At 45.3% G+C, this 13,500-nt stretch overlaps 1 protein-coding gene across 7 annotated transcripts in view; it reads right to left on the bottom strand.

The window, feature by feature from the left end:
• lhfpl4a (LHFPL tetraspan subfamily member 4a) overlaps positions 1–13,500 on the bottom strand; it is a 227,839-nt gene that overhangs the window by 33,601 nt on the left and 180,738 nt on the right. For 3 of the 7 annotated variants that reach the window (XM_038812442.1, XM_038812441.1, XM_038812439.1), the window contains exons 3-4: positions 13,359–13,442; positions 976–992 (exon numbers count right to left, since the gene is read on the bottom strand). The exons of 1 other annotated variant lie outside the window; for it this stretch is intronic. In XM_038812442.1, the coding sequence (XP_038668370.1) occupies positions 976–992; positions 13,359–13,442 (101 nt within the window). The remainder of the gene's footprint in view (positions 1–975; positions 993–13,358; positions 13,443–13,500) is intronic. 3 more of the 7 variants (XM_038812443.1, XM_038812444.1, XM_038812440.1) reach the window with 1 other exon arrangement.

The following is a 13,500-nucleotide window of genomic DNA, read 5'->3' as shown; positions in this document are numbered from 1 at the left end:
CAATTCGGTTCACTTTACAAATGGACTTTGTAGATATTTGCTTCAAAACCACACACTGTATCCTACTTATTTATAATATACACTATATTTTTACTGCGTTCCTATGTCAAATATGTAAAGTATTTAATCTCTATATATGCAATATATACAAGCCACAGTATTGTTTGTATTCATATACAAGCAATTGCATTCTTTTGTATGTACAATATGTAAAGAAGTATATTTCCTCCATTCAGAATATGGAGGGTAAATCCTGCATTTACTTTTTGTAAGAAAGGTATTGTTTCCTTCTGTTTAATGCACAAGGTACAATGTACCTCTCAGATTAAAACTTAGAAGTCCTGAATCTCATTGTCTTTGGTATCCCAAAGAATTATATTTCCTATCGTAGATACGTCAAATATTAAATATTGCACGTTTTAAATAACATACAGAGGGTACAATGCTTTTTGTGTTATAGGACACAAGGGGTGATTCTGAATAGCAAGCTCCCGATCGAATCTGTCCCATGAGACGGAAGGTACCAAGTAGAAGCAAGGGAGGGAGGGAACCATTCCAAACTAATAAGCAGACACTTGATCCAAACCACCTATGATGCAGAGAAGGCGTTTGGCAGAGGTATGAGAGAGAGTTCATCTATCTATGGACTCTTTAAGAGATAATACAACAGTGTGGAGCAGTTTAAAGAAGCAGGGAGATTGTTTGAAGAAAACAAAAAAGTACACAATGAATCTAGGGCCCTTTGTTAGTTCTAATTGAAGGTAAGCTTTTTATAAATCCCGTGTCGACAGCAAGATGGACAAAATTCACTATTTTTCCTTGTAACATTAGGTGTTCCAGTTTCAAAACTTGTTTTGCACTGCACACGTAAACCAGATTTTCTTAACATAGGTATTAGATGTCAGATTGGTAGCCTGCATCTCACTGGTCTGTTCCGCAGACGACATTACATGAAATAACATGGTTTCCACTTACCGCGGCACCGGTGAAATCTGAAAAACAATAGAAATTTTAAAAAGCAATAAATGTAATGAATTGTTTGTCCTTATAGAAGCACAAGTAAATCATTCCGACTTAAAGCAATTTCCCTCTGCCCATCTCATTCTTTCGACATTGGAGAGCCGCCATTGCACGACCAGTGTCAGTTTCATCACTGAAATCCAGGAGGGCATGGGCCCGATGGCAACTCTGGTCAGAGTGACCTGTCCCTACGACAAGAGCCAGATACCATTCCCTGGGCTGGTGCATTAGCCAGTGTGGCTGGGTGCTCTCCCTCCTGCATCTCATTCAACCATTCTGTTAGCCATTCCAGTATTTTCCTCGGGTCTTATCCTTGGCTTTGACCGATGTGACATTTCTGCGATTCAACTCAGCTGGTGTGAGCTCCTGAAAGGTGATATAGCTGATCCATCAATAGGGAGGTGCTAAATGGCTACGAATATCTTCCCTCTCCATGCCACAAGGGAAGAAGGAAAAAAAATCTGGAGACTGAGTCACAGAAACAGCACTCTTGCGATAGGCTAGTTGCATTTGGAACAGTCTGATTGGGGAGGGGAAGTTGGGTAAATAAATAAAAACTTGGGGTTAATACAAATAAAAGGCTACAAATAAACCTGCTTCGAAAAAATCTTTTACATGAGAAAAAAAGATGAAAATCCAAAATCTACCACCATTGTTTTCATTGCTGGTGTGTGATGCATTTGAGATATAAAATCTTGCCCTTCTTCTCACGTTATACTTTTGACACTATTGGTATGATGTAACTTTTATTTTGTTACCGTCTACTCAGCTCAGTCTGTTAAAACGTTCCATGAAGTGTCGATCACATCTCACTTTGTGTGTTTGCCATAGTAACACTGCAATGAAAACTACACTTGGCTCCCTCGTTACTCTGGGTGCCTTGGAGCAGTCCCCTTTTAGAAATAAACTGTATGAAACAGCGATAATAATAATAATCTTTATTGTCACAAGTAGGCTTACATTAACACTGCAATGAAGTTACTGTGAAAAGACCCTCGGCGCCACATTCCGGCGCCTATTTGGGTACACTGAGGGAGCATTCAAGACTGTCCAATTCACCTAACAAGCACGACTTTCGGGACTTGTGGGAGGAAACCGGAGCACCCGGAGGAAACCCACGCAGACACTGGGAGAATGTTGCAGACTCCGCGCAGACAGTCACCCAAGCCGGGAATCGAACCTGGTGCTGTGAAGCAACAGTGCTAACCACTGTGCGACCATGCTGCCGATAGGGCGCTGTGATTAGTGGAGAGCTGGGAGGTAAAGATGAATTGCTGGCTAGTTCTGATCAAAGATTGCACCCAGAAACTGCTAACCTGTCTTTTGTTTTCAAATACCGATGGATCGCTCTTCATGGTACTGTCCCGCTATGTCTGCAACCTCTGTCAGCCCTGGATTTATAATCCAGAGACAGAGGGAATGCTTTGGGGACCTGGATTTGAATCCCACCATGGCCAATGGTTAAATCTGAATTCAATAAAAATTGGGAATTAAAAAGTCTAATGGCGACCATGACACCATTGTCGATTGTCGTAATAGCTCATCTGGTTGACTCATGTCCTTTGAGGAAGGAAATCTGCCGTCCTTACCTGGTCTGGCCTACATGTGACTCCAGATCCACAGCCCTTTGAGATGGTCTAGCAAGCCACTCAGTTCAAGGGCATTTAGTGATGGGCAATAAATTCAGGCCCAGCCGGTGACGTCCACATCCCATGAATGATATTTTTAAAAATCCCCTTAATAGCGGTGCTCCACAAATTCTGTCCTAATGAGCAGTTGTCATTTTAATCAGTCCACCATTGGCAGCCATGTGTCAGCTGCCAAGGGCCTAAACTCTAGAATACCCTCCCTAAACCTCTCTGCCTATTTTACCTCCTATCAGGTCACTCCCTAAAATCTTCCACTTTGATCAAGCTTCTGGTTCATCTGTCCCCATATCTTCTGAAGTGGCCCGGTGTCAGATTTTGTTGGGTAACTCTCCTGTGAAGGGATGTTTTAATATGTTAAAGGCACAATATAAATTCAAGTTGCTGTTGAATTGTTGTGTATGTCTGGCATATTCTTATTTTATTATTTCCAATCGTTGAATAAAACCACTTGGATTTTGGGAAAGTTCCCATTCTCATTAGAATAATAATTGAAGTTGGCAGCAGAAAATGACGGAAGAAATTAAGGATCCGCAACATTTTGTGACAAAATTGTCTTCATTGGAGGAATGACTGGCAGGGGATTAAAAAGAGGTCTGTTAACGTGATTTCTTCAGTAGGGGCTGGTTTAGCTCACTGAGCTAAATCGCTGGCTTTTAAAGCAGACCAAGCAGGCCAGCAGCACGGTTCAATTCCCGTATCAGACTCTCCGGACAGGTGCCGGAATGTGGCGACTAGGGGCTTTTCACAGTAACTTCATTGAAGCCTACTCATGACAATAAGCGATTTTCATTTCATTCTTCTAGTATTGAGTAACGAATAGATCATTCATATTTAGACTATTAGCATTATGGTGAGTCATTTTGCAATAATATCATTGTAAAACAAGTGCCTGATGCTGCAATATTGGACAGATTGTGATGCAATGTTCATTCAGGGCGCCTGTGTTTGACAACAGCAATACAGGGATGATAAAATACATGTGTGGGCATTTATGCTTTTACTTAGAATAACCTCCTGTGCATTACATCGATGACGTTAGAAAATCACAATAAAATGTGTTAAAAAAATTCACAGAATTCACATAATTGGACTTTTTAGTCATTAAAGGATATTTTATGAGGCAGCTTTGCCCTGTATGTGGCTGTGTTCGATGGCAGTGTTGAATTCCGTGATAGGAAATTTGCTCCATTACTGAGGTATATTAAGGAATATAAATTGAACCAAGAGTGGGAAAAAAATAATAAAACAAGCTGATCGCAATTTGTTGCTCTAAGATTTCATGCAGACCAGGTTATTGAAAAGTCACCACTTAACCAGTAACTTTGCCAGATCCTTTATTTGTAACTATGTTGATCACTCATCTATATTGCACACGTAAAGTGCAAGAACATTACATTTCAGAGAGAAAAAGGATTGAGGGGGATACTTGTCAACATTGAGCCTGCTCCTGTCAATGGAACACATATTCTCCCCACTGAGATAAAAATAATCATAGAAACATATAAAATAGAAGCAGGAGGAGGCCATTCAGCCCTTCAAGCCTGCTCCGCCAATCATTATGATCATGGCTGAGCATCAAGTTCAATACCCTGATCCCACCTTACCCCATATCCCTTAATCCCAAAAGCTCTATCGAATTCCTGAGAAATATATCTAATTATGGATAAAATTTCTGAGAGTAAGGTCTCCTCCATGAAAGCAACGATTCTATTGCAAATTATCTATGAGATGGTCAGCACTCTTCAACTCGTGCTGGTCTCTTTATGTGCCATCCCATGTTAAGCGACTGATTTACATTTAGGACATTCGCCAAAACCCCTATCGCCAACATGCTTGTTACCCTTCGGACGATTGAATCCTGTTGATCTATTCTATTCAACATTCGGGTCAGGAATGAAGAGGGGTTTTAACGTGTGGATAAATGTGCTATAATCACCATGCAGCAAAATGAAATGGCTAAATGCTTGAAAGCATAGTGATAAGGATTGTCACAAAATCGCCAAACAGGTACAGATGAGGAAGGATATTGGTTCCATCCAAGCTCATCCCTCTAGGGAAAACCTACAGAGCCCCATTACAATGCTAAATGATTCAGGGTCTTTACCTTTTCTAATCCACTTGGATGCTCATCCCACACATGATAAACATGGCTCCAAAGTGGCCTCAGCTGGTCTGAAATTCTGCTCCTGTATCCTGTTGCCACAGTTTCATTTGAGGTGATACGTTGTGACAATTGGCATTTCACTTATTCTTTAATATGAGGCTTCCTCCCAGTCCCGTCTTTTCAAGGCTGTAAAGTCCAAGGCTTTGCAATCACAGAACTCTGGCCTTTCTGTAATATGCTGTATAATGATTAGCCTTTGGAATGTAACTGACCTGGCTTGCAAAGTAAGGTTGATATTTTGGAGGTAAGTTGTGTTGGTTTTTGAGACTTAGGGAGTTGAAGTTTTCCTTCCCCAATTCGGAGATTTGATAGGTTGGATATAATTCATTGCTCAATTTCAACTGTGGCCCAGTTCACAGGGGATAAGTAGTGGAGTGAGTTTGAATTTCATCTGCTGCTCCAGAGAGGAGGAACGTATAATTTATGAAGGAAAGATTTACTTCACAGATTTACTTCCTTTTTGGCTTCTTTGGGCCCCGATTCTCCTCATTGCTGGATCAACCTGGAACAAAATCCCTGCGCTTCCTATTCAGGTTAAAATTGCAGCCAGGACCAAGTGACAACATTGGGACCCAACATGCATATGTTAACATGGATCCCACTGGCTTTGGAGGGTGTCCTTCCAACCTGTTTGAGAGCAGCTCAAAATCAGAACTTGGCAGCTTCCTGCAGCTCCAGGGGAGAGTAGGCAACTTGGGTGACTTTGACTCACCCACCTGGCTTCCAATTGATGGATGGGATTAAAATCTCAACTCTCTTTCGCATAATTGAGGTTCTTATGGAGGGCCCAGGGTTGATGGATGTGAGGCCTCTTCACACTATAATTTAGAGATAATTCATGGTGGTACAGTGGTTAGCACGACTGCCTCACAGTGCCAGGGACCCGGGTTCGATTCTGACCTTGAGCCACTGTCTGCGTGGAGTTTGCACTTTCTTCCCATGTCCGCGCGGTTTCCTCCGGGTGCTCCAGCTTCCTCCCACCATCCGAGATGTGCAGATTTGAAGCATTGGCTATGCTAAAGTGTCCCTCAGCATCCAAAGGTTAGGCAGGGCTATGGAGATAGAGTGGGGGAGTAGGCCGAGGTTGGGTGTTCTTTCAGACGGTCGGTGCATACTCGATGGGCCGAATGGCCTCCTTCTGCACTCTAAGATTCTATGGTACAAACAGAGGGGCACGTTTTGGGGAAATTGATCTAAAGCGGGTAGGTTTTATTATTAGATGTGGACCGCGAGCCATTCAATACACTGGGACAAATCTGTTTTTAATGCCAATACATTTGTCACCTTCAATGTAAACCTTTTGTATTGTAGTCCTTATAGATAACCTGAAAACTGTCACATATTTCAGTAAGCACCTTTAGGCATGGAAGTCAGATGACAAAGATGAATAATTCTGATATAAAGAAATGAGAAATCTTGGCACTGCCATGCAATGATAGTTGGTATCAATTCAGTACCAATTCAGTATATGTTCAGTATCAATGATTATTTGGCCTTTTCAACATGTTCTCCCCTTTTTCTGTGATTTGTGTCCACTCTTTGCTCAACAGGCACTGGATCCCTCTAGTAGCTCCCACTATTCATGTTTCATCAAGACAGAAGGTGTCAGCAGGCAGTTTGATCACTTGAGTATCAAAGTCAAGAGTAGCTCTTACACATTTACACTTCCAACAAGGATTGCTGGAGGCTTGGAATCCTGATTTATCACATAGTATCCCATTGCATTTCCAGCACAGAAACAGGCCACTCAGCTCAACAGCTTTTTGTGCTCCACACAAGCTTCCCCCACTCTACTCTAGCTAAGTACATCAACATATTGTAGAACATCTCCCCGCACTATCCCATGATGTCATTGGTATCTGGAAATTTAAAGTCTCTACCTTGAGTATACTCAGTGACTGATACTCCACATCCCTGAATTCCAAAGATTCACCACCCTCTGATGGAAGAAATTCCTCCTCATCTTAATCCTAAATTGCCTCCCTCTCATTCTGAGATTGCGTCCACTGCTTCAAGACCGAACCCCCCAGCCAGGGGAAACATTATATCCTGTCGAGTTCTGTAAGAATTCTGTTTGTTTCAATGAGATTGTATCTCACTGTCCTAAAATCTCGAGAATACAGGCCCAGACTCCTCAATCTCTGCTCACAGAACAATGCAGCCATCCCACGACCGTGGGGCAGCACGGTAGCACAAGTGGATAGCACTGTGGCTTCACAGCGCCAGGGTCCCAGGTTCGATTCCCCGCTGGGTCACTGTCTGTGCAGAGTCTGCACGTTCTCCCCGTGTCTGTGTGAATTTCCTCCGGGTGCTCCGGTTTCCTCCCACAGTCCAAAGACGTGCAGGTTAGGTGGATTGGCCATGATAAATTGCCCTTAGTGACCAAAAAGATTAGGATGGGTTATTGGGTTACTGGTGGAAGTGAGGGCTTAAGTGGGTCGGTGCAGACTCGATGGGCCAAATGGCCTCCTTCGGCACTGTATGTTCTATGTTCTATAACTGACCATAGGAACTGGTTGGGGAGCATACATTGGCATAGGGGCAATAGGGCCGTGGAGGTGTGTGGGGAGCATAACTTGGCATGTGGGGGGTATAACATAGGGGGCATGAGGATGACCTTTTGGACTTACCTTTCAAAAGCTTTCCTCACCACTAAGGTGCCCTGAACCATATGTTGAAAGGTTGTTCTTACTCCACAGAAATTAAGGAGGACTCGGACACGCAAGTCACTGCAATGCAGCCGGCCAGGTTGGGAGTACAGGATGCCAGCTTGCCACCCGAAGGAGAACCACACCCCTAAAAGGCACTCCCAAAAATTGGAAACCCTGGGAATGGGGCCCGGGGAATACCGGAATTGCGACCCACCCGCCATTTTCAAAGGGCCCGTTAGCCATCCCGAAGTGGAGAAAATCTTTGTATTGAACCGATGTTCCTTCTGAAAGCTGGGGAAAGGCTGGGTGTGATTTCAGCAAGATCAAACGCATCAATTCTTATTATTTGATTTCTGTAAAAATTAACCTATCAATATAGGAACAAGGAAACAAGTGTAGGCCATTCAGTCCCTCAAGACTGTTGTTGATTCTTCTTTTATGTCTACTGTGTACGTACTATGTATGCTCCCTTACGTACGCAGAAAAATATGTTTCACTGCACTTCGGTACATGTGACAATAAATCAAATCATTCAAATTGATCCTGGCAGATCTGTAACATAACTCCATCCACCCACCTTGGCTCTCTATCCCCTTCAATAACAAAAATATCATTGATCTTAGATTTTAAATGATTCATTGAGCTGGCATCTGCTGCTTTTTGTGGAAGATAGTTACACGCTCCTCCCACCTTTCTACCTAAAGGAGTGTTTCCCAACTGCTCTCCTGAATGGCAAGGTATTGATTTTAAGGCTGTGGCCCTTGTCCTGGACTCCCTTCACCAGCGGTTTCTGTGAAATATTGCAGCACGGTTGCTGGGTTCACGAGCGACCCTGCGTCTGTTACTTCACTATGGAAATCACTTGAAAAGGCGTCAGGAAGGGATGCAAACAAACCTCTCCACTTCCCGGAACTTGCAGTTAGGCGTTTTGCACCTTCATCTTCTGACTTGCAGGATCCAGGATGATGGTGATTTTGGAATCCGTTGATATGTTTGTAATTATGACGCTTGCTTTGATCCCACCATTTTTCTGCTGATTTCTTTCCCACCACGTCAGCTCGTCCTTTGACATGCATCAATCCACAAGCAACCGCGGCATATTGAAACCATAGAGAGCGAAGGGTGCAGACAGGTTAAAGTAGCTCATGGAACAAAGATGTGTTGGGATACAAAAGATGTTGCTGAATGCCATTGAGCCTGGATTTTCAAACACAGTTTCTTCTTTGCAACTCAACCATTTTGACTTTGGAAGAGAATGTACAGCAGGCGAAATGGACTCGGCTTCCTATTATGCACGTCTCCTGATTTAAAAAAACTCAGTCATTGTGTTCCATTGACAATCTTCTATATTACATTATTTCTCAAATGTGTACCTTCAAAATCACACTATCTGATTGTATGCCTTCCAATTCCTGCTATTCTTCCATGTATATCCTGTACATTCCACATCAGTATAACTCAGTGCTCTGCATTCTGTGGCTCCCCAGTCATAGTGCATCCCTCGTTTCTTTCATTTTCTCCCAAATTTACACCCAACAATAAACAATAATCTGTAACGAATGCAATGCCAATCCCCATATCAATAACAACGATCCCAGCCTCCCACCAAACCCCAGACATTGGCCCGCATGTTAACATAAATAAATTACAAAAAGGAATCAGGAATCACCCATAGTCACCATTAACACAGACAGTCCCTCTCCCCCCCCAACCATCCCAGCCCCCAACCCCCCTAATATTCAATGTGATCCAATTCTTGAAAGTGCATCATAAATAACGCCCATGAATTGTAGAACCCCTCCATCCTTCCCCTCAGTTCAAATTTGACCTTTTCAAGCATTAAGAATTCCAGCAGCCCCCCCCCCCCCCCCCCCCCCCCCCCCCCCCCCCCCCCCCCCCCCCCCCCCCCTCCACGCCAGGGCACAAGGTGGAGACGTTCATCGCCATCCTAACAGGATCCGCCTTCGGGCGATCAACGAGGCGAAGGCTACAACATCTGCCTCAGCGCCCGTTTCCAACCCCAGCTGGTCCGGCACCCCGAATATGGCCTCCCGAGGGCCAGAGTCCAGTTTCACGTGTACCACTTTAGAGGTTACCCTAAACAACTCCTTCCAGTAATCCTCCAGCTTTGGACAGGACCAAAGCATATGAACGGACCCCCCCCCCCCCCCCCCGCAATGTTCACACACATCTTCTACCCCTCAAAGAGCCGGCTCACCCTCGCCCTTGTAAGGTGCGTTCTATACACCACCTTCAGCTGTATCAGCCCCAACCTCGCACACGAGGTGGAGGTGTTCACCCTCCGAAGCACCTCACACCAAAACCCCTCCTCCACATCCTCTCCCAACTCTTCCTCCCACTTTGCCTTGATCCCTTCTAGTGGCACTTTCTCCTCCGCCAAAATAGCCCCGTAAACCACCGATACTACCCCCTTCTCCAGTCCCCCTGTCATCAGCACCTCCTCCAGCAATGTGGAAGACGGCTCTGTATCTCCTTTCTGGCAAAGTCTCGAACCTGCATGTATCTAAATATTTCCCCCTGCTCCAGCCCATACTTCGCTCCCAGCTCCTTCAATCCCGCAAAACGACCCCCAGAAACAAATCTTTTAGTGTCCTAATTCCTTTCTCCTCCCATCTCCCAAAATTTCCATCCCACTTCCCTGGCTTAAATCTATGGTTCCCCCAAATCGGCATTTCCCTTGACCCTGCCCCCAACCCGAAGTGCTCATAGAATCATAGAATTTACAGTGCAGAAGGAGGCCATTCGGCCCATCGAGTCTGCACCGGCTCTTGGAAAGAGCACCCTACCCAAGGTCCACACTTCCACCCTATCCCCATAACCCAATCACCCCACCCAACACTAAGGGCAATTTAGCATAGCCATTCCACCTAACCTGCACATCTTTGGACTGTAGGAGGAAACCGGAGCATCCGGAGGAAACCCATGCACACACGGGGAGGATGTGCAGACTCCACACAGACAGTGACCTAAGCCGGGAATCGAACCTGGGACCCTGGAACTGTGAAGCAATTGTGCTATCCACAATGCAATTGTGCTGCCCTTATTTCCTGCTCCATCATCGCCCCCTCTAATGTAGCCCTGTCCCCCTTCCCTAACCTCGGGTACTCCAACCCATCTAGAAATTCTTACATCTCCCAGCTTCCCCCAGGTGACTCTGACCTGTACAACCTCTCATAGAATGCCTTAAAGACCTTGTTAATCTGATATGGACCAACCTCCCTGCCCTGTCCCGCACCTGGCCAATTTCCCTTGCCGCAGCCTCCTTATGGAGCTGACCCGCCAACATACAGCCCACCTTCTCTCCATGCTCGTAAACTGCCCCCCTTGCTCTCTTCAATTGGTAGATAGTTGGTCAAAGCTCGCCTGGAGTTCCTTCCTCTTTTCCAACTGCGCTGGTACGTTATCTTCTGCATACCTCCTGTCTACCTCCAGCATCTCATCTATTACCCTCTGATGTTCCAACCTCTCCTCTTTGTCAAGCCTAGCCATGAACGAGATCACCTCACCCCTCACCACCACCTTTAAAGCCTCCCAGACAACCACCTCACCTGTGCAGTTAAAACCTACATATTCCTCGATTACTTTTTCAATTTTGTCACAGAACCCTCGGTCCCCCAACAGTCCTGCATCTAACTTCCACCCTGGTCTCTGTACCATCCCCTTCTCCAGTACCATATCTACCCAATGCAGAGCATGATCTGATATTGCAATTGCCGAGTACTCCGACCCTTTAACCCCAGCCAGCAGCGCCTTCCCCACCATGAAAAAGTCAATCCGCGTGTACACCTCACGGACTGCTGAGAAAAACGAGCACTCCCTCTTCCTCGGGTTCAGAAACCTCCAAGGGTCCACCCCTCCCATTTCCACCATTAGCCCAGCCAGTGCCTTCGCACCGCCTGACAGGTCCAGCGAGCGTGGCCGTGACCTGTCCAATTTAGGCTCCTGCGCCAAGTTCCAGTCCCCCCCACAATCAGTTTGTGTGTGTCCAAGTCGGGGATGGCCCCAAACACCTTCTTCACGAATCCCGCAATGTCCCAATTGGGACCATATACACTTACCAGCACCGCTAGCCTCCCCTCCGGCTCCCCTGTTACAATCACATACCTACCCCCCTGATCTGCAACCACCATCTCCATCTGGAACCTTTTGCTGACCATTACTTTTTTACTTTTAATGCATAACAGTGTAGTCAACATGATTTTTAAACAAGAGCCAATAGATTGCACTCATAATTCACAATAATAATAATCTTTATTGTCACAAGTAGGCTTACATTAACACGGCAATGAAGTTACTGTGAAAAGCGCCGAGTCGCCCACACTCCGGCGCCTGTTGGGGTACATGGAGGGAGAATTCAGAATGTCCAATTCAGCTAATAAGCACGTCTTTTGGGACTTGTGGGAGGACACCAGAGGAAACACACGCAATCACGGGGAAAACGTGGAGAATCCGCATAGACAGTGACCCAAGCCGGGAATCGAACCTGGAACCCTGGCGCGGTGAAGCAACGGTGCTAACCACTGTGCCACCATGCCACCCACATGCATAAATAGTCACGTGATGAAGCACAGCGACAGTGTGGGGACATCAATAATTGAGAAATTTAAACATTAAGTTCCACTTCTCATTTGTGGTTCCCAATCTTTTCCAATTGGATTGCATTAACGTGATGAAAGCCGGGGTGGGTGCAGAGAATTAAGTCAAGGGAAGTAAGAGCTGTGTTTTTATTGTGGGAAGAGAAGACTAATCGTTATTCTGTGGTTTACAGTTTAAAATGATTATTATAAACAAAATAATCCTGCCCCATAGATTACCGACAGTGCAGAATGAGGCCATTCTGCCCATCGAGTCTGCTCCGACCCTCTGAAAGAGCACCATTCCTAGGCCCAATCCCCATCCCTGTGACCTCACCTAACCTGCCCATCTTTGGGCTTAAGGGGCAATAAGCATGGCCAATCCATCTAACCTGCACATCACTGGACTGTGGGGAGGAAACCGGAGCACCCGGAGGAAACCCTGCAGACACGGGGAGAACGTACAAAAACCACACAGTCACCCGAGGCCTGAATTGAACCTGGGTTCCTGGCGCTGTGAGGCAGCAGTGCTAACCACTGTGCCACCATGCCGCCCCAAATAAATAAATAAGAAATAAATGTTTATTACTGTCACAAGTAGGATTACATTTACACTGCAATGAAGTTACTGTGAAAAGTCCCTAGTCGCCACGCTCCGTCGCCTGTTCGGGTACAATGAGGGAAAATTCAGAATGTCCAATTGACCTAACAGCACGTCTTTCGGGACTTGTGGGAGGAAACCAGAGCACCCGGAGGAAACCCATGCACACATGGGTAGAACGTGCAGACTCCGCACAGACACTGACCCAAGTCGGGAATCGAACCCAGGTCCTTGGTGCTGTGGAGCAACAGTGATAACGACTATGCTCCCTTGATTTGTTTGACTGGTTTGTTACATCACTGGTGTAGACAGTGCCTCTCATTCGATGTTGTTACCATTGATGTTTCCAATATAGTTGAAATGACAATTACCTATTTTATCAGAGACACTTGGCAATTTGTCACATTTTCATCTGGCAGCTCCGAATAGTTATTTTTGTAGGTTAAATTATTCAAAAAAAGAGAAAAGGTTTTCCAGGTAAACAGACCCTTTTTAGCCTCGAGACTTTGTATCGCCCTTGGTGTGAATCAAAGATTTTGTTTGGGCTCCGATATGTGGAGATGAGACGAGGAAACTGCAGCCACTGAGCAAAGGCACTAGCAGCGATCCACGTTTCCGACACGTTCCTGGGGTTAAGGGATGCACGGGACCATTCTCTGACTTTTCAGAGAGCCTTACCTGCGGAGGCTTCAAACCAAATATTTGGCCGTACGCTGTTTATGGCCTTCTGAGAATGTGTCCGAGATTTCGCTGCTACTGCCTCTGAGTGTGACCAAAGGCAGGAAGTTAGCAAATTACAATCTTTAACTGTTCAACATTT

The sequence above is a fragment of the Scyliorhinus canicula genome, chromosome 11 (genome assembly GCF_902713615.1).
Source record: "Scyliorhinus canicula chromosome 11, sScyCan1.1, whole genome shotgun sequence".
In the NCBI taxonomy this organism is placed as follows: Eukaryota; Metazoa; Chordata; class Chondrichthyes; order Carcharhiniformes; family Scyliorhinidae; genus Scyliorhinus; species Scyliorhinus canicula.
This window is presented reverse-complemented; position numbering and strand designations above follow the sequence as displayed.